This window comes from Schistocerca piceifrons, chromosome 2, assembly GCF_021461385.2.
Source record: "Schistocerca piceifrons isolate TAMUIC-IGC-003096 chromosome 2, iqSchPice1.1, whole genome shotgun sequence".
NCBI classification, from domain to species: domain Eukaryota; kingdom Metazoa; phylum Arthropoda; class Insecta; order Orthoptera; family Acrididae; genus Schistocerca; species Schistocerca piceifrons.
This window is the reverse complement of record NC_060139.1, coordinates 69,087,194-69,107,703: the sequence shown is the minus strand read 5'-3', so window position 1 is coordinate 69,107,703 and position 20,510 is coordinate 69,087,194. Positions and strand designations below refer to the sequence as shown.

At 42.8% G+C, this 20,510-nt stretch overlaps 1 protein-coding gene across 1 annotated transcript in view; it reads right to left on the bottom strand.

Annotated features, from left to right (window-relative positions):
- The window catches only part of LOC124772857 (chitin deacetylase 1), a 69,025-nt gene extending 60,843 nt beyond the window's left edge, over positions 1 to 8,182 (bottom strand). Inside the window, exon 1 of the mRNA XM_047249355.1 lies at positions 8,043 to 8,182. Within this exon, the coding sequence (XP_047105311.1) occupies positions 8,043 to 8,097 (55 nt within the window). The 5' untranslated portion in view covers positions 8,098 to 8,182. The remainder of the gene's footprint in view (positions 1 to 8,042) is intronic.
- Between the last annotated feature and the right edge of the window lie 12,328 nt (positions 8,183 to 20,510).

The window sequence follows — 20,510 nt, the reverse complement described above, 5'->3', positions numbered from 1 at the left end:
TGCTACGGTCGCAGGTTCAAATCCTGCCTAGGGCATGGATGGGTGTGATGTCCTTAGGTTAGTTAGGTTTAAGTAGTTCTAAGTCTAGGGGAATGATGACCTAAGATGTTAAGTCCCATAGTGCTTAGAGCCATTTGAACCATTTGATTTGTGGCACCTCAATATGCACACGTATCAGTGCGTTGGGTTTGTTTTTTCTCTGCGTCGAACTGTCTTCCCACAAACACGTCACAGAATTTACGTACTGATGTTTTCTGCACACTCGTACTGCATCACTATGTGGGCTACGCCAGTCAGTATAGACCAAACATTTTTGGTCCACATTTCAACACCTGACCTGCTGCCCAGCTGAAAATAAGCATTAATGGCCTGTTCTTGCCGTGTGTAATTGGAGGTACTAACCAACTCAAAAACATTCGACTTGTAAGGACTGTAATTATTAGTCTGCTAAAGACGTAAATACGGATGTAATGTTGTTCAGTATACCGTTCTGTCACCAACAGAAGTATCTGCACTTTTAACCGTTACGCTCTGTGCAAATGTAAACATCGTTGCGTTGCGAGTCGAGCGTCGATGGTCACTTTTGGTCTAATTTTTTGGCACTCATCAGCATTCTGTAACGTGACACGGCGTGTTCACACTGGTCTGGCCCTGTTCCGTAAAGTGTTCAAAAGTTTTACTACTCGGTGCTGTAAATTGTTGTGGAAAGAGTAAATTACGTAACTGATGATGACCGACTAGGCTCTGCGTTGTTTTCTTTCCAAAATTTATGCATAAATAACCAGAAATCTAGTTCCTTCCTGGTAATGCTGGAACATACCCTAAATTTGAGCCAATTTGCAGAAACTTCGAGGAGACAGTAGGGAGGAAATAAGCAGAGTAACTCATTTATTCAAACACAGCTCTGAAAAATGGTCGGCATTCAAGACTACTACACGAATATAAAATTTTAAGCGAGGATCGCTCCGGGTACTTTCAGTGCGGATGCATCACATCTTCCGAACCCCTGCGGAACTTAGCGAATGCTACGAGCAGTGCTGCTGCTGTACAGATCTGCTACTTGCGGGTGACAAGTTAAGGATATGGGTTGGACGGGAAGCGTGTCTAGATAAGCGAGAGCCGGCGCGGTAGCTCAGCGTGTTCGGTCATAGATCTGGCTGCCCTCTGTGATAAAGAAAACTGAGTGAAACAATTTACGATGAACTTGAACGGGCGTCATTTGAGGTCCGCGCCGGTAAAATGCCACTAACAATAAGGGACAAACTCAAACAAAAAGGCAGTTAAGGCAACCGTTCTAGGAAAGCGATGCATCCGCGTTCGAGTCGCAGTCCGGCACAAATTGTCAACCTTCACCAATGATTTATTTCAGTGCATTTAGGTGGCTGAAGTCCTGATGTCTCTTTATACTGTATTATTTTAATTTTTGAAATTAAAAAGGGAAGAGAAGATGTAGAGTTTAACGTCCCGTCGACAGCAAGATCACTAGAGACGTAGCAGCAGCTCGGATGGTCAAGGATGGGGAAGGAAAACGGCCGCGCCCTCGGAAAGGAACCATCCCGGCATTTACCTTAAGCGATTTAAGGAAATCACGGATAACCTGAATCTGGATGGCCGGACACAGATTTGACCCGTCGTCCTCCAGCGTGCTAACCATTTCGCCACCTCGCTCGGTCTGTTTTTGAAATATCGACGATAGAATGACGAGGTTTCAAGTTCCAGCATTAATTTTCTGTTGTATGCTGGAGTAAGCCGTTAAACACGTCCGCGCTTGCGTAGTTAAGAGGGTACCACGCCTGCCTAGCAAGCTTCTGGTAGAGAATTTCAAAATTTCCAGAAGGGAGGTAGTGCAGTGAGCGTGCGCGTTAAAGCGCCTTGTGGGATCCGAGCCCCCCATCCACCTGCCAGCTGCGGCAGAGGCGTGGGCGGCGCCGGCTGCCTGGAGCTGCAGTCCAGCGCGCAGACCAGCGCCTTTATGTAACACCACTTCTCGCCTTTCCTCGGGCGCCGCTTTCCACGCATGGATTCCGGTCGCACAAAACAAACTTTCATGTTCCGCGTACGTCCGAAGTCGCGAGGCGCCCGTAAACTTGATACGGCTCCGAGAAAGTCGTCCCGGCTCAACGGCGGACACGCAACTGTTTTCGAGGAGCCCCTGCGTCTTTTGCGTAACAGACATCGCCCGTACTTTTGTCAACGGCACTCTTACAGTGTGTAGACGAATCAGCTGTAGCTAAAAAGTAGCGTTACGGACTGCTTACTTGCATTCGGCAACAGATACTGGCAGTGGACTACGTTCTTGCTCTCCGGCCGCGACGCAAACACACGGTCCGCCCCCTCCGGATTTCAGAGGCAGCAGCCGCTTTCACCGTCTTCTGTCTATTGCATGGTATTCGGCCAAGTGAAAATGAAAGTTCGGTGCTGCGGTACACAACAACTGATTACTGTTACGTTAAACCCTTGATGCTTAACTGGCGGGGCAGCCCCGACCACGTAAATATCGCAACAGACTCACAAGTCGGACGTCGCCGGCACAACCTTCAATTCGCAGCAACTCGTATGTCGCGACTCTCATCACCTTGTATTGAAGCGTTCTGACATCTATCGGCAAGCGATATTACTACAAGGAAACGCATTTGTCGAAATAACACCGCTATTGTTTTGTTTTCACGTTTCTGGTTCACTGCGAAGACGGTGTTCGAAACCAAACTGACAAATGGCAAATTTACGTGATAACACTAAAACAGTATTGTAGATATTGGATGAAACAGTGAGTGATTGAGTGACCTGAGCGATGACAATGGAAACAAAACAGTGACAGTAGTATAAATAGCTTCATTCTGCGCAGTCTGGATGCTACTTCCAACCAGGAATACTATTTCAGCCACAAGAGACAGAGAGTGGAATTTCTGAAAGCTCTACTTCGAAATGTACCGAACACAAAAGGGAGAAAGAGGGGAAGACCATGTACTTTCGATGACGAAGAGAGACTACCAGAGCAGCCACACTTCATCTATTCCGATGAAAAGAGTAACAGTAAGGATTGTGCTGTTTGTAGTAACAGAAGGTAAAAGGTGGTAGAAGGGAGACTGCTTACCGTATTACTGTAACACATGCTACAGAAAGCCAGGATTCCATCCGGGTGAATATTTCCAAAAGTACTACACATGGAAGAAATATGCCTAAATCACGAAATACATGAAATGAAAGACAAAACTTGAGATTTTCAGTGTTGCAGTATATGTGTAATTTGTTTTGTCGTTTAGTTTATAGCTACTCTTGGCATAATTTGATTATACGTAATACAGATTATTTTCAGTGCAACTATTGCGAGTGCAGTGGCAGTGCAGAGTGAAAACAAATGGAGCTGAAAGGTTTCAGTCAGTATAGACTTTCGTATCAAGTTACGCAGTAATATTTATAATTTGATGCAAAAATTAACGAACTGACATTCTGATGAAACACTGTTGGGTTAGGTTGTTTTAGGGGAGGAGACCAGACAGCGAGGTGATCGGTCTTATCGGATTCGGGAAGGATAGGGAAGGAAGTCGGCCTTGCCCTTTGAAAGGAACCATCCTGGCATTTGCCTGCAGCGATTTAGGGAAATCACGGAAAACCTAACTCAGGATGGCCGGATGTGGGATTCAACAGTCGTCCTTCCGAAAATCGAGTCTAGTGTGCTAACCACTGCGCCACCTCGCTCGGTGAAACACTATATTCTTGGTGTGGCTGACCAAATTTCTTTTCGGGCACCTATTATTTCCTTTATTATCAGGACAAATCTGCAATACATAAAGATATTTATACTCATGTGCAATTACAGCTGTTGTACTTAACGCGAAATCATTGACGAAACATTTGTGGCATGAGACTTCCCTGCGTTTAGTGCACTCGAAACGATGCTGAAAATTCGAGCGCAATTTCAGCTGAGGCCGACGGAGAACCTGTCGTAAACATTTGCAGAGACGCTAAACAATAAAGCTGCGAATGCTCACATAAATTCTTTAACCGCTAAATCGATTATCGATTTCTAGTGACTAGTATCTCATAAATACTGCTTGGCAGATGGCTGCATCTGGACACGCTACGAGTCGCCCAAGAAGTATTTCTCGGTGACTGAACATACCTGTAACTAGTCAGTCGAAATTGGTTCTGCCGTTGGAGAGTAAACTTTATTGTTTAAAGAAATGTACTTGTTGACGCGCGGTTTAAGGAGTCTTGTCACGGTCCTAGCAGCCCCCCCCCCCCCCCCCCCCCCGGGCCCCCCGTCGGAGGTTCGAGTCCTCCCTCGGGCATGGGTGTGTCTGTTGACCTTAGCGTAAGTTAGTTTAAGTAGTGTGTAAGATTAGGGACTGATGACCTGAGCAGTTTGGTCGTATATGATGTTACCACAAATTTTTTGTACTTGTTGATGCTCTGTCGGTAAAATATGAGTAAATTCCCAGAGACTCGTTCAAAAATTTGTCTGATTCTTCAGGTTATCACCGTACTTTATACAGTTCATTAGAGAGGTTGCCGAAAGCGGAATAGCGGTCTGAGACGCTCTCACTTCTTGTCGTCGAATTGTGTGAAGTCTCATCCGCACTTCCAATTGGATTATTCCGCTTTGTCTGGATAGATATGACGTCACTATGAAAACCCTGGAAGGCTAGCACGATGATGTACTGTCCTCTGTTCCCGCCAGTCAATATTATAACACATTACGACTACTTCAGATCACATGTGAAACAATAGTCTTCAGATGTAAATCGGATCTGATGTGAAGAGCAATGCTACGCAAATGCAAGTTCATAACAAAAAACTGGCTGTAATGGCCGGCTGAAAACAATCGTATTAACAGATGGAGCACAAACTGCGTTGTACCAGGATGTGGACAGAAATTGATCGTGGTCATACCAAAAGAATCTTCCTCGCATTGACTTTACAGGTGAAACCACTATTTCCTCTTGCAAGTGGAGATGCTCAATCCGTTCCCCGAAAATTCTGTAGCTGATCAACAGTGGCTAGTTATTTTGCCGTGTCATTTGTCCCTTGATAAAGGATCATGAGCCACGTTGTCAGCTGCGCGTCAGTCGATTGCGGTAACATATCAAATTCAGTCATTTTTTCAGCTGGATTTATGAAGCTGAGGGAACTCAACAGGTCAAATCAATAAATTCGAGTCCATCCGAATGAAATGTCCACGGGTGAAGTCACTTGCACTTATGTTAAGACACTCATAGTTTTTGTCGGACACCTCTGAGAGGCTACAGTAACTTGTGACGCTACACATACAGAGTACCCTGCGGTATGCAGTATTAAGTAGAGAATTATTTCAGGGACGACGATGTCAACTGACGAGGCTAGGCTCAAATGGTTCAAATGACTCTGAGCACTATGGGACTTAAATGCTGTGGTCATCAGTCCCCTAGAACTTAGAACTACTTAAACCTAACTAACCTAAGGACATCACACACATCCATACCCGAGGCAGGATTCGAACCTGCGACCGTAGCGTTCACGCGGTTCCAGACTGTAGCGCCTAGAACCGCTCGGCCACCCCGGCCGGCCTGACGAGGCTAGTTGATTTGCTTCCCGCATATGATGCATGCTAGTGTCGAAGCCGCCTTCCTTCCCGTTGACATAAACATTGTTCTAACGATTGTTGATTTAGTGCTACAAATACAAGTACAATGAGAGGTGAAAAATTCATCTGAGCAGTCATAAAAATTGAAAACATATACAGTACGTCGACAGAATCACTAGAAGCAGTATAATGTCTTCCACTATTTAGTGAAATAGAATAATTTTAAACTGATTGTTACATTTTGCAAAAAGGATAAAACCGTTAAATGCTAACGTCCTGAAAACACTTGTTGTCCTTAGTTGACGCTGTCATTGCTGTGGACTTGTAGAGATATAACATATATTTTGCGGTAGTGATGACGAATTTGCACTTGTCAAAAAACCTTTCGCTCATGTAGTTGCAGTAACAGATGTCTTAGAAGAGAAAAGAACAGCCTAGGACATGCTCCTGACTTTTCTACGTTTCAGCATTTCACATTAGATTCTGAAAGTAGTTTGGTACATTACCCAAAGAAGATTTTATGATGAGCGGAAAAACGCTCATTGTCTTCGACAGCCTGAACTGATATCTGGCTTAAGGTGACTGTATCCCTCTTGTTTTTGTAATCTACAGCTAGTTACTAATGAGTTTTGACACTACTCTGTTACCTATTAAAGACATTCCGTGAGGATGTGTTCATAGTTATTTTTCCGCATTGCTAGGTCATCGGAGTTCAGAATTTCCGGTTTGGATTAGTCACAAATTTTTTAGACATTCCCTACGTAGAAGTGACATGCAGGTGGTATACCTCTACCGCAAAAGATTGTAATTCTGAAGAAACAAAATACTAGAGATGTTTTTGAACAAATTAACTGATGTTTTCCACAAGAGCAAATGAGTAATTTTCGTCTTAATTGTCAGTCAGAGTTCGAATAATTTCGATCATCTGTGGCCTTTTCAACTGACAATGACACTACCGGCCAAGGTCAACGGCAGTATAACTGAAATAAATAATAAAACATAGAGCAATAAACACCTGTTATTGTACGGTATTCATTCTATCGCTTACATATATGGATTTTTCGGTGAATAAGTAAAGAAAATTTAGGAAACACTCTTTAGATTTCCTCTAGTTATGTTTACCACTTCCGATGTTGAATAAACATAAGCTGACAACAGTCTCCAAAGAAAATGTTTTTCGATGGGGATGGCAGGTTCATAGTCGCCCTCCAAGCTGCATCTAAGTAGTAGCGTTTACATCTAAAAGTCTAAAGTTCTCTATCTTTTAAGTATGATATCGTACAACTGTTTGATGCAGGACGGAATTCCTTGATGACGATACTACCTTTTGATATTTTTCACGGAAATTAGCAATGCTGCAACTTACATTTTAGACATCGTCATCCCGATACGAACATTTTTTGTTAATTCTATTGTTGTGTCTATCTTACAAAAAACCAAACAGTGAGCCACTTGGCTAGAGTTATTTACCGCCAGCAGTGGGCAGTGGAAGTCAAGGAGCGCCACTTTCACAATCGGTACTTGCAGCAAGAGAAAATACCCACCACAACCGGTGCAGCTGCCGCCATTTTGTACACGTATCATGCAATGACAAATTTCGAAACAAAAGAATACATAATATAATGTACTACTTTTCAATTTACTATACACTATTATCTGGACTCTATTTTTAGATCAACTGATGCAATTAATTATGTGATTATTGACACCTTTAATAGAAGAGGCTAGTAACATATGTTGTGAGGGATGGACGCATGTGCATTTCCGTGAACCTTGAACCAAGTACTTGTTTTATGGTGAAGTAGAGAACTAAATGAAGTGATGCATAGCTAGAGAGCAGGTGGCTGCTAGAAATACTTAAAACTACAGTATATTTTCAATCAAAAGCTAATCCTCCACTTTAAATGAACTATGAAAGTGAACAACGAGAGTTACAGAAGGAAACTTTTGCAAATGATCTGTTCGTTTCTTGTGCATGCATTGAAGTCTCCACGTACCTGAGGTAAGCTGAAACTTGACAGTTACTTGAAATACCATGAAATTCTATTGTATTAGTGAAATAGACATCTTTAAGAAGCTCCTTTTTATGGACGTTATTTTGAGGCACACAATAAAGCTGGAGAATTATTTAAAGCAGTGAAGTATGTCCTCCAGTCGTACTTGAAGAAACTTCAATAGAAGGGTATAGAAACATATGTTGTGAGGGATCGATGCGTGTGTAGTTATGTCATAGAACACACCTATAAAACATTGTTACCATCGTATAAATAAGTTTCACAGTGTTGTTATTCAGTTAGAAGAAGAAGAAAAAATGACAGAATACAAGAGCAATGATTGTAACAGTCTCGCGCGAGGGACATGATTAATAACATAAGAAATGTGTAACAGATGAGTTAGTAATTAGATGAATGAAACTGGATGCGCGAAAGAAAAAAAAAAAAGAAGATAGCGCGTTGCTTCTTGACGGTGCGCTTCTTACCTGAGTGAACAAGCAGGACGAGCAGTAAAGAGGCGCTGTACACAATCCGCGCCATTCTCGCGCGTGGACACTCACTGGTAGTGACGTTGCGAGCGCCTACCAGCGCCTTTTATACGCGGCCTACATCCTCTACGGAGTCGGCCGTCTATCGGGGACAAACCCCTCTCTGTTCGCGACCCCTCATTGGCGGAGAAACCGCTCCAGCGCTCTGACGTCGCCTGCCTCCCATCATGGCCGCCGGCCGCAGAAGGCGCAGCGGGCGGCCCTACCTCCGAGTCTGTTGTCGTCGCTCTTTCCTCTCGCTCCTCCCTCACGTTTACTGTCCTACCCGCATCTCCTCCCACACTTCCTTTTGGACCGCACGTCGGCGACCGCCTGCTGAGATTTTGTCAAAGTACGAGGATGGGTCCCCCCATCAATTCACTTTCATCGGAGAATATGATCAGGAATTCTTGTCGTTACATATCTTTAGAGTCGACTGTGATTAGTTACACTGACACTCCACGTAACGTGTATGAGTGGAGCAGATGGTCGAGTGTATTATATAAACGATCGGATTACGCTTCCGCTGCTGGTTAGGATCCCCGCAGATGACCTTGTCAAGGCGCTGTGGCCAACGAGAACGGCCGAAGCGGGGAGGACAACACTCAAAGGGAAAGCGACGTTCACTGGAGCTCCAATGACTCGTTTATCATTACCGGCACAGCAGATGCGCCCACGAATAACCGAGAGTGGCGCTCGTCTCTAAGGTAATGCAAGGGCACGAGATGTGCTGTATAAACAACGAGAATGGCAGTTTTCTCTCTTCATTACAGTTTCCGCTATTAGGACGCAATATCTTGACACAAGCGAGTGCTTTAAATGATATATTTCAAGCATAACAGTCAAACAAATACCGGTTGTACTACGATTTACATCCTCCTTCTAATAACGATCAGGTGAAACGTGCAATGTCAAAAGTATCTAAGGACAAATAACTGTAGTCAACATTTAAATGAAATCGCAGTTTCAGAGATTAATTCGTCTCAACAGCATTAATAATGTTAAACTCGTTGAAACCTCATTACATTAAAACTGACATAATATTCCATAGCCGGCCGGGGTGGCCGAGCGGTTGTAGGCGCTACAGTCTGGAAACGCGCGACCGCTACGGTCGCAGGTTCGAATCCTGCCTCGGGCAAGGATGTGTGTGATGTCCTTAGGTTAGTTAGGTTTAAGTAGTTCTAAGTTCTAGGAGACTGATGACCTTAGAAGTTAAGTCCCATGGTGCTCAGAGCCATTTTATCCAATATTCCATAACCCGACAAATTCTCTCTTGTGCCAACGTCGCCTACACTAAAGTTTTATCACTCCCTCAAGATCCTCGAAGGCCTCGCCCTCCGACTCGCCTTCAGTATCTACCTACCCCCTCCCCCACCCCCCCCCCGCCCACTCCGCCCCACTAGGATTCTGTATGAACTCTTCTATATCGAGTACCCTAGGATTTCCAGTAGGGGAGGGTCGTGAAGCATGAACCTAACGTTTTCTGACTTTACTGTTGTAACGGCCGTGGATAATCTGAATACGAATATACCATTTTCGCATCTCAAGACACATTGTAAAGATTTTATGTTTTATTTATAGTACTTAATTACATTGAAAGTAAAACAGATACAATTACAAGGTATGTCTTTCCTGTGATAATATCGACTGTTAATGATACAATGCAGTTGTGCTTATTCAATAATAGTAGAACATACAAGAATGAGAACGTATTGTTACTATTTCAGCTCAGTTCACCAATGTTTAGCTCACTGTTTTACGCAGATCGCAAATAAAATACAAAATATTCTCCTGGTCCACATGCACATTTGTGGTAAAACTTAGCTAAAAGAAGGGATTGGTTGACTAACGCATCCTGAGGCATCAAGGAATTGTCGTAACTTTGGTAATGGAAGGAAGAATGTCGAGTAAAAATTGTAGGGGGAGATCAATACAGCAGCAGGTCAGAAAAGGATGCAGGTTGAGAAGGATATGCATAGATGAAGAGGGTTACACAGGATAGACTAGCATGGAGAGCTGCATACAACCAGTCTTCAGACTAAACAACAATAATATCAATAACGAACATATAGTTTACCTCTGCACGATTTACTATTAATAAATGAGAAGCATTGGTAATAAGAGGGCTAACTAATGACTGGTTTCGATCATACCTAACAGATAGGGTACAAAGTGTAGAGATAACACATATTTCAAATAGATGTAAACATTTAGTAAAACACTTATCACAACCAAAATACATTAATATAGGGGTTCTGCAAGGTAGCATGGTAGCATATTAGGACCAATACTGTTCCTGATATACATCAATGACTTTCCCAGTAGTGTTACTCATAGTGAAAAAATTCTCTTCGCTGATGACAGCAATATTATAGTCACTGAGAAAACAAGAGAACTCCTTGTTTAGAAAACAAATGAAACTCTCAAGGAAGTTTATGATTGGTCAACAAGCAATAAAGTGACATTGAACATAAAGAAAACTAATGCCATGACTTTCAGTTTGAAGAGGAAAAATGTTAAATTAAATGTAGATGACACCTCTATAGACTGTGTAACAAATGCAAAATTTCTTGAAATGAATATTGATTCTCAGTTGAAGTGGTGTGAACACACAAAGGTAATTGCAAACAGAATGCCCTTAGAATCCTTTCATCAGTGTGTAACATGCAGTGTCTTCTAGTTACATATTATTCATATGCACACTCAGTTCTTAGCTATGGCATTCTTTTTGGGGAACAAACGCACAAAATATGAACACCATTTTCAAACTCCAGAAAAGATCCATAAGAATAATAACCAAAAATACTAATCGAGCTAATTGTAAAGTTCTGTACAGAAGACTGGGAATTTTAGCAGCTCTATGTGAATACATTTACTAGTCAGTTGTACACATCAAAAATAACATTGGTAATTACGGCACAAACAGCTCTGTCCATGAGCGTGCAACAAGAGATAGACTCAACATACATTTACCAAGAAAAAACAAACATAAAACTCAAAACAACATTTTCTACCAAGGAATAAAACTATACAATAAATTACCAAAAGAGATTAAAGAAACTGCAAAAATACACTTATTTAAAAAAGCACCTAGAAAGTACCTATTATGCAATACATTTTATACTCTCAAGGATTACTTAGCTAAAACAGAGTAGGGGTTAGATAAAAAATGTTATAGAAATAAATAATAATAATAATGATTATAAAATATCCAACATTCCACATAACATCGTGACTTTATGTTTTTTTTTCCTTCGTTTTTTCCTTTCTAGAAATACTTACCCCCAAGCTATGTATAGCACAATACTAACACCTCTTCCTCATTTCTGATCTCAACATCTCACTTATTATGGAGGGATGCTGACTCATCTTATCAGGACAGCAAGTAGGAAGTTGCGGTACAGAAAATGGCCCAGAGATCACCAGTGTGTGTGTGTGTGTGTGTGTGTGTGTGTGTGTGTGTGTGTGTAGTGAGTGAAGTGTTATGAAACAATGTGTGTATAGTGTGTGCAGTGACTGGTAGTGAGATATGAGTGAACAATGTGGCATTGCATTATTTAGTTAAGTTATTTGTAAAAAAGTATTGTATACCAGAAGTAAATCTAATGATTGTCTCTAACTAGAAGTCTGTAAATATATGTGTATACGAATTAGCTTGTTTTAAATTGATCTAAATTTGTAAATACTTTCACATGTCCTATATCCTTGTAAAAAGAGATCTATGGATGACTAAAGCTACTACTGGTACCACTACTAATACTACTAGTTAAACAGTCTATTAATATCGTGACTACCAAATTCCAAATACCTACATTTCTAAATATATTTTGTAGCTGCATCTTTCTCACGTACTTGGGGAACGCTTGTCATCACGTTTGACCCACCACCTCGTAGCTGACACCTCAGGAGTTGAATGGTCAGCGCGGCAGAGTGCCTTGCGAGGGTCTCGGGTTCGATTCCCGGCCGGGTGGGAGATTTTCTCTGCCGGGGGCTGCGTGTTGTGTTGGCTTCATCATCCGGAGTGGCGTCTACTAAGAAGACTTGCACCAAGTGAACGATCTACCTGGTGAGAGGCCGTAGCCGCGTGGGCACATCTAAAGCTCAACACCAATCAGTTATCAACCTACACCCATGAACCATCATACACGACCTATAATAAATGACTCATGGGTACCATTACGTTCAAGTTCATGTCCTTCGTCAGTTCTGAATTTTAAGTATTTCTGTAAATGTACATTGGCGAGCCAAAACGTTATCACCACCTGCTTAGTAGCGTGTTGCTAGGCCTTTAGAACGCAGTACAGCAGCGATTCTACGTGGGTTTCTGGAGATATGTGAAACCAGATGTCTACGCTCAGGTCTACATCTACATCTACATCCATACTCCGCAAGCCACCTCACGGTGTGTGGCGGAGGGTACTCTGAGTACCTCTATCGGTTCTCCCTTCTATTCCAGTCTCGTATTGTTCGTGGAAAGAATGATTGTCGGTATGCCTCCGTGTGGGCTCTAGTCTCTATGATTTTATCCTCATGGTCTCTTCGCGAGATATATGCACGAGGGAGCAATATACTGCTTGACTCATCGGTGAAGGTATATTCTCGAAACTTCAACAAAAGCCCGTACCGAGCTACTGAGCGTCTCTCCTGCAAAGTCTTCCACTGGAGTTTATCTATCATCTCCGTAACGCTTTCGCGATTACTAAATGATCCTGTAACGAAGCGCACTGCTCTCCGTTGGATCTTCTCCATCTCTTCTATCAACCCTATCTGGTACGGATCCCACACTGCTGAGAAATATTCAAGCAGTGGGCGAACAAGTGTACTGTAACCTACTTCCTTTGTTTTCGGATTGCATTTCCTTAGGATTCTTCCAATGAATCTGTGTCAGGCATCTGCTTTACCGACGATCAACTTTATATCATCATTCCATTTTAAATCACTCCTAATGCGTACTCCTAGATAATTTATGGAATTAACTGCTCCCAGTTGCTGACCTGCTATGTAGTAGCTAAATGATAAAGGTTCTTTCTTTCTATGTATTCGCAGCACATTGCACTTATCTACGTTGAGAATCAATTGCTATTCTCTGCACCATGCGTCAATTCGCTGCAGATCCTCCTACATTTCAGTACAATTTTCCATTGTTACAACCTCTCGATATACTACAGCATCATCCGCAAAAAGCCTCAGTGAACTTCCGATGTTATCCACAAGGTCATTTATGTATATTGTGAATAGCAAAGGTCCTATGACACTCCCCTGCGTCACACCTGAAATCACTCTTACTTCGGAAGACTTCTCTCCATTGAGAATGACGTGCTGCGTTCTGTTATCTAGGAACTCCTCAGTTCTATCACACAATTGGTCTGATAGTCCATATCCTCGCAATTCCGTAAATTACTGGCCGGTTCTTATTGCGCCAGCAACTGACGCCTCAAAGCGTCCCAGATGTTTTCCATTGGACTCAGATCAGGCGAATTTGGTGTTCAAGATATCGGCGTGAGTTCCTATCATGCTCACGAAATTACTATAACAATTTGTGACACACACAGTTATCTTGTTGGAAGATGTCAGTGCGTGCGGGGTAGACATCAAACGTAAAGAATGCAGTCGGCCCGCAGTAACGTTCACGTAGTCCACAACTGTTACATGGTGCCTTTAATTACTTCTACAGATCACATGGAAGCCGAGATGAACGTTCTCCGTAGCATGAAACTACTCTCGCCGTTGCGAGTTTCGTGTTTCGTGCAGCTGTTCGCCTGAATGACGCCATATCCGGAACTGGCCCGGTACAACATGGTAGGTGATTCATCCGTCCAGGCGACACGTTTACGTTGATCCACGATGTCAACGTGCGAACTTGTAAGAATCGTCTGCTTCGACGCTCCATGCTCAGCAATGTGTCTTGAATGGTGTTCTCCGGTACGCTTGGGGCTGCGGTAACACGGCGGTCTTTCGTCATACCTGCCACAGACCTCCGTTTACCCTGCGGTACAGAGCGTGCAAGTCTCCAGCCTCAACATTCTGTGATGACGCATCGACATTGAACGCCTTGACGCCTACTCGTGATTTCATCGTCCTTCAGTCACGTTCCAAAGATGCTCATGACAGTAGCACGCTAACAGCTGACCAGCTGCGCCGCTTCCGAGATACTTGTTCCCAGGAACATTTGATTTGATTTGATCAACTGCTCATGTGGAGACGTGCTGCCTTACATTTTATAATAGCTCGTTCATTTTACAGCTTTTCATGTAGATTACAAAACATATTCCATATTGCAAACAGCAATTATTGTTTTCAGCAATTACAGTGGAAGTAATAATAAATTAAAAATACAATGGAAATTGTAAGGAAGAAAACCAAAAAAATATTCAAATTTTAAGAAGATATGTTGAGAGACTATAGGGAAGACTTGGATAGAAAGAGGGAGAGAAATGTTACCTTATCTGAGCCAGCCTGGTCTGAAGTCCTCGGAACTACTTCCAGTCTTGCAGTCCCTCTTCGCTACATTTTAATTTACGAATTAATATTTCTAACACAATTTAATAAAAACTATAACTATTATGTACACTGAGGCAAGCGCATTGGTGTAAAGTATGATATTTCTTTGGGTTATTAATTAACCGTTAGTTGCTATATTGTGTGTCTTGAATTTTACCCATTATGTTGCTTATATACTATGTGTTCAGTTACAAGTGCTACATCCCAGCAGAAGTATAATGACCGTGGGATGGATATGCCTGCCGTTTAAGAGATTCTGGTCATACATAAAGCACACCAGTGGCAAGACGCAATCAATACCTTCACTGCACGATAACAACGGTGGAGTCACTGATGACAGTGCCACTAAAGCAGAGTTATTAAATGCGGTTTTCCGAAACTCCTTCACCAATGAAGGCGAAGTAAATATTTCTGAATTCCAATCAAGAACAACTGCCAAGATGAGAAATACAGAAGTAGATGTCCTCAGTGTAACAAAGCTGCTTAAATCACGTAATAAAGGCAAGGCTTCCGGTCCAGATTGTATACCAGCCAGGTTCCTCTCAGAGTATGCTGATACAAAAGCTCCATATTTAGCAAATATATACAACCACTCGCTCACAAAAAGATCCGTACCTAAAGTATGGAAAACTGCTCATGTCACACCAATACCCAAAAAGGAGTAATCCGTTGAATTACAGGCCCATATCACTAACGTCGATTTGCAGTAGGGTTTTGTAACATATACTGTATTCGAACATTATGAAGTACCTCGAAGAAAACGATTTATTGACACATAGTCAGCACAGATTCAGAAACTATCGTTCTTGCGAAAAAAAACTAGCTCTTTATGCTCATTAAGTAATAAGTGCTATTGCCAGGGGATGTCAAATTGATTCCATATTTTTAGATTTCCAGGAGGATTTCGACACCGTTCCTCACAAACGTCTTCTAACCAAACTGCGTGCCAATGGAATATCGTCTCAGTTGTGCGACTGGATTCGTGATTTCTTGTCAGAAAGGTCACAGTTCGTAGTAATAGACGGAAAGTTATTGAGTAAAACAGAAGTAATATCTAGCGTTCCCCAAGGAAGTGTTACAGGCCCTCTATTGTTTCTGATCTATATTAACGACGTAGGAGACAATCTGAGTAGCCTTCTTAGATTGTTTCCAGATTATGTTGTCATTTACCGTCTTGTAAAGTCATCAGATGACCAAAAGGAATTGTAAAATGATTTTGATAAGATACTTGTATGGTGCAAAAAGTGGCAACTGACCCTAAATAAAGAAAAGTGTGAAGCTATTGACATGAGTACTAAACGAAATCCGCTAAATTTCGATTACGTGATAAGTTACACAAATCTTAAGGCTGTAAATTCAACTAAATACTAAGGGATTACAATTACAAATAACCTGAATTGGAACGATCACACAGATAATGTTGTGGGTAGAGCAAACCAAACACTGCGTTTCACTGGCAGAACACTTTGAAGGTGCAACAGGTCTACTAAAGAGACTGCTTTCACCACGCTTGTCCGCTCTATTCTGGAGTACTGCTGTGCGATGTGGGATCTGCATCAGGTGGGACTCACGGATGACATCGAAAAAGTACAAAGAAGGGCAGCTCGTTTTGTATTATCGCGAAATAGGGGAGATAGTGCCACAGACATGATACGTCAATTGAAGTGGCAATCATTAAAAAAAAAAAAGACTTTTTCGTTGCGACGGGATCTTCTCATGGAATTTCAATCACCAGTTTTCTCCTCCTATTGCGAAAACATTCTGTTGGCCCCCATCTACGTAGGGAGAAATGATCATCACGATAAAATAAGAGAAATCAGGGCTCGCACAGAAACATTTAAGTGTTCGTTTTTCCCGCGCGCCGTTCGAGAGTGGAACGGAAGAGAGACAGCTTGAAGGTGGTTTATTGAACCCTCTGCCAAGCACTTTATTGTGGATAGCAGAGTAATCATGTAGATGTAGATGTAGATACTTAATCTAGATGAGGTTTCTCAGGGCTGATTGCATTACACTGATTATTCTAATACAGTTTAATTATTCGAGATGTTGTGAAACTGTTCCCTGTTTGAGTGAGTGTGTGTTTCGGTACTGCTGCCTGTGTCGATCTACGAATTGGAACTGCTGTCTTACTTGCTTCGTGTGTGTTGCAGTGTTCTGCTAAGCGTCCATGTCTGTCCCTATTCGGCATGTAATGTCCTTGAGACATCATCAGCGACTTATGATATCCCACTCGTCTCTGTGTCTGTATCGGTGACAGTAAAAAAGTATGCCTTCTGGGGATCCATGTTCCCCACATATACAAATAGCACTGGCTGCGACCTACGCGGTGTAAGTGCGCAGGGTAAGGGCAGTGGCCTGTCAGAAAGTGAACCATACCCCGGTTGGGATTGATACGGTTCAGACGTCCCTTGATCTCTGGAAAGAAATGATATACCCTACGGCTCTCATCGCCGGCCCTTTGCCGGGTCTCCAACCGCCATTTAACGAGGAACAGGCCAACAACAATCTGCTCTTTGTTAAAGTCACTTATGTCACTGGACTTCCCCACTTGCGGTCCATGTAGTCGCTAAAATTATTTCTCTTTCGTCTCGGCTCCACTTATACGCTCTCGTCACCACGTGATGTGCCCCAGTCATCACCAGACGACATTCGATCTCGAAACATTTTGGCTTGTTAGTAAACGAGGTGTCCCAAAAATGTTGCGGCAGACTTTGGTGGGCTGTGGAGGGTATCGGGTGGAAGAAATTGAGAACAGGAACCCATATCGGAAACGTTACCCAACGATGCTTTGGGGTGTTGAAATCGTAAGCGCCGGCGCCTGCCGGTAGGCCAAACCTTCGGCAGTGCTGGTAGACCGTAGGTGGAACGTCGCGCAATGTTGTTTGCTATTCTGTGACCGCGACTGATTGCCACTATCTCCAGTGGAGAAGATGAGGTATCTGCTGCGTAGAAAGGCCTTGTCTCCCACGAATGCAATGGTTTGTTGCCTCGGTGGATGACGGCCTCGGACACGGGTTTCCATCCACATTTATTTTGCTCCTGTAACGTTCTGAAACCTCCATTTTTTCGGTATACAGGAGAAAAATAAATTGCAGATGGGCACCTGTGTTCGAAACGGTCATGCACGAAGACAACAGAGCATCGCTTTCATAGGAGACAAGGCGTGTCTAGGCAGCAGCTAGCTCTATCTTCTCCACTGGAGATTGTGGCAATCAGTCGCGATCACCGAATAACAAACAACGTTGCGAGACATTCCGCCTGCGTTCCGTCACCGTACGGTCCGACGTTTGCTGCCGAGGGGGTGGCCTACTGTTAGGCGCCATCACCTGTAACTTCGCCGCTGTGTAGCGTCCTTGGATGACGTCTCTGGACACGGGTTCCTGTACTCGATCTCTTCCTCACGACGCCCCCTGCAACCTCTCGAAGTTTGCCGCAACATATCTGGGACGCCCAGTATGTTATTGACTCTTTGGCCTGTAGACGTCTGTGAATACCTACCACTATTTTTTAATTTTCAGTTTTTTGTTGTTGTAAAACTGCTTTCTTTTTGTACGTAAAGAGAATATATCTAGCACCGCTCACAATGCAAACGTTCATTCGCAATCCACAAATGCTGTATGGTGCACAAATAGAAGTTGGCCATTATTTTCAGGTTTGTCAGTTTCCCTGAAAATTATTTCAAACAAAATTAGTCAGAATTGAACATTGGACCTAATCTCAGCAGTAGAGTACATATAGCCATCATATGTCAGGAAAATAAATGTAGTCCTTAAGAGATGGACAGGACTCTCTAGAAACGGTTAGAACACAAACAAAAATGAAATTTTACGAACAACTAGCTTAGTGCCCGCTGCCTCGCTCGCGTAGACTGTATTGACTGCACCTTTTTTTGTTTTTCTTTAATCAAATTTTTGATGATGTTAACAAGCTGCAAAATCTTCTAAGCTTTTCAAGGTAATTAGGGTCATAGAACCATGCTCTTCTCCGTAGGTACTTATGACTAAAGCCCAGCGTTAGTGGAACGATAGCAGAAGGGCAAGAAAACGGAATAGTGAGTATCATAGCAGAAAATAGCCTTAAAACGTTTGACGAGGGCGCATTCAGTGTCACAGACAATGCAGAGAATGAGGAACAACAGAATGCGGCTATGAAGGGGGAAGAGAATTTGGAGAAGGTAGCAGGTGTTGATACAAGCAAAGAACAACTGAAAAACAGTGGCAGTAGCTCTTCTGGAAATGCAGAAGCTAAATGTGACGCCAAATCTTGGACCGAAGAAGACACCAAGCTGGATAAACCCTTAGGAAATGGATGCAATTATGAATCCCCACATACGCTGCAGCTGGCTTCAAAATGATCATTGCGAACAGTACCTTGTTCAGACCAGATGACCAGATAAGGCAATCAGTGAAGAAGTTGAGGAATGAAATGCAAGCTCCTGTCTCGACTACAAAAAGAACCCCCCCCCCCCCGCCTCCTTCACCCCCCTCCCCTCCCCCCGCACACGAAAGGGGAAGAAGGACGGTGAAGTCGTGCCAATCTCTGTGTTGCATCTCACAGAATTCCGCCAGCTGCTGCACACGGCTTGTTAGCAAAACGTGTCCTGGGCAGATGACCCACCGGATAAAGCCTAACGACTACTAATGATAATAAGGCGCTGGCTGATAGAGGCTGTACAGTGAACTGTGTCACAGAAAGAAGTGCTAAACTGATTTTGAAGCAAACTGCAACTGTAATAGGAGATTTACTTTCCGATTGACAAATCACTTCACATATAAATTTCGATAGAGTAATTACGAATCTAACGCTCAATATCTCAGGTATTATCATCTTGTCCAAATGGGAAGTTTTCGATGAATTCCTAAAAACTAATGATGTCGATGTCGCATTTCTCCAGGGAGTGGTATGTCGCGAGATTTCCCTAACAGCCGCATACAGCTTGTACAGCAATGTGGGAGAAAACGGACGCGATTCCGCAATCTTAACAAAGAGAGGTCTTGAGATGAGTCAACTTAAATTACATCCAGACGACCGAGTGATAAAAGAAATCATCGGTGACATTACACTTGTAAACGTGTATGCTCCGTCCGGATCGAAACTGAAAGGGATACGACAGTCTTTTTTCCGGGAAACTCTCGCCTATAATTTAAGAAACTCCCATAATGGGTTGACACTGGGGAGTGAATTTACAAGTGCCGCCTGTATCAAGGGTAACGCTCCAATCTGTAAGCCCTTACGAGATGCAACTACTGCTATCAGCGTAAAAGACAGGCGAAAAGCTTAACATCCAGACAACCCACAATAGCTGCATAAGCTCAAACGCAGCATCCCGACTGGAAAGGTCATATGTTTCGGAAAATATCGGCGTAGACGGATATGGAGTCATATTACTCAGCAGAATTGATCACCATGCAGCTCTGATCAAAGTGAAAGGATTCCCGAGACCAATCCAGTATGGTAAGAGCTACTAGAAACTAAACACTCTCGTCCTTGGTGACAAACATGTTGAAGAAAACTCCAGAACTGAATTCTCCAGATGGAAAAGAAAGAAATGATTTTATAGAAGACACATTGAATGGTGGGAAAAGATATCGAAACAAGGTATTGTTGTTGTCTTCAGCCCTGAGACTGACGTATTATAAGATAATTTTTTGAAAATGCTTCGTATCAGTTACACAGTTAAAGGCACGATACGATCAATTTTATTACAGCACCTTACGGGAAATTCAAAATGGTGGCGCCATTTTAAAAGCGCGCTAGAGTTACCACCAAATGGACGACATGAAAATCACTGCATTCTTAAATAACTGTGAACGGAAGTTAGCGACGAAAGCAGAAATTCGTTGATGGAACCTGTGACGGAAGACGATTTGAAAATCGCGATCAAAAACTTGCCAAGAAACAGAAGCCCAGGCGTTGATGGAATTT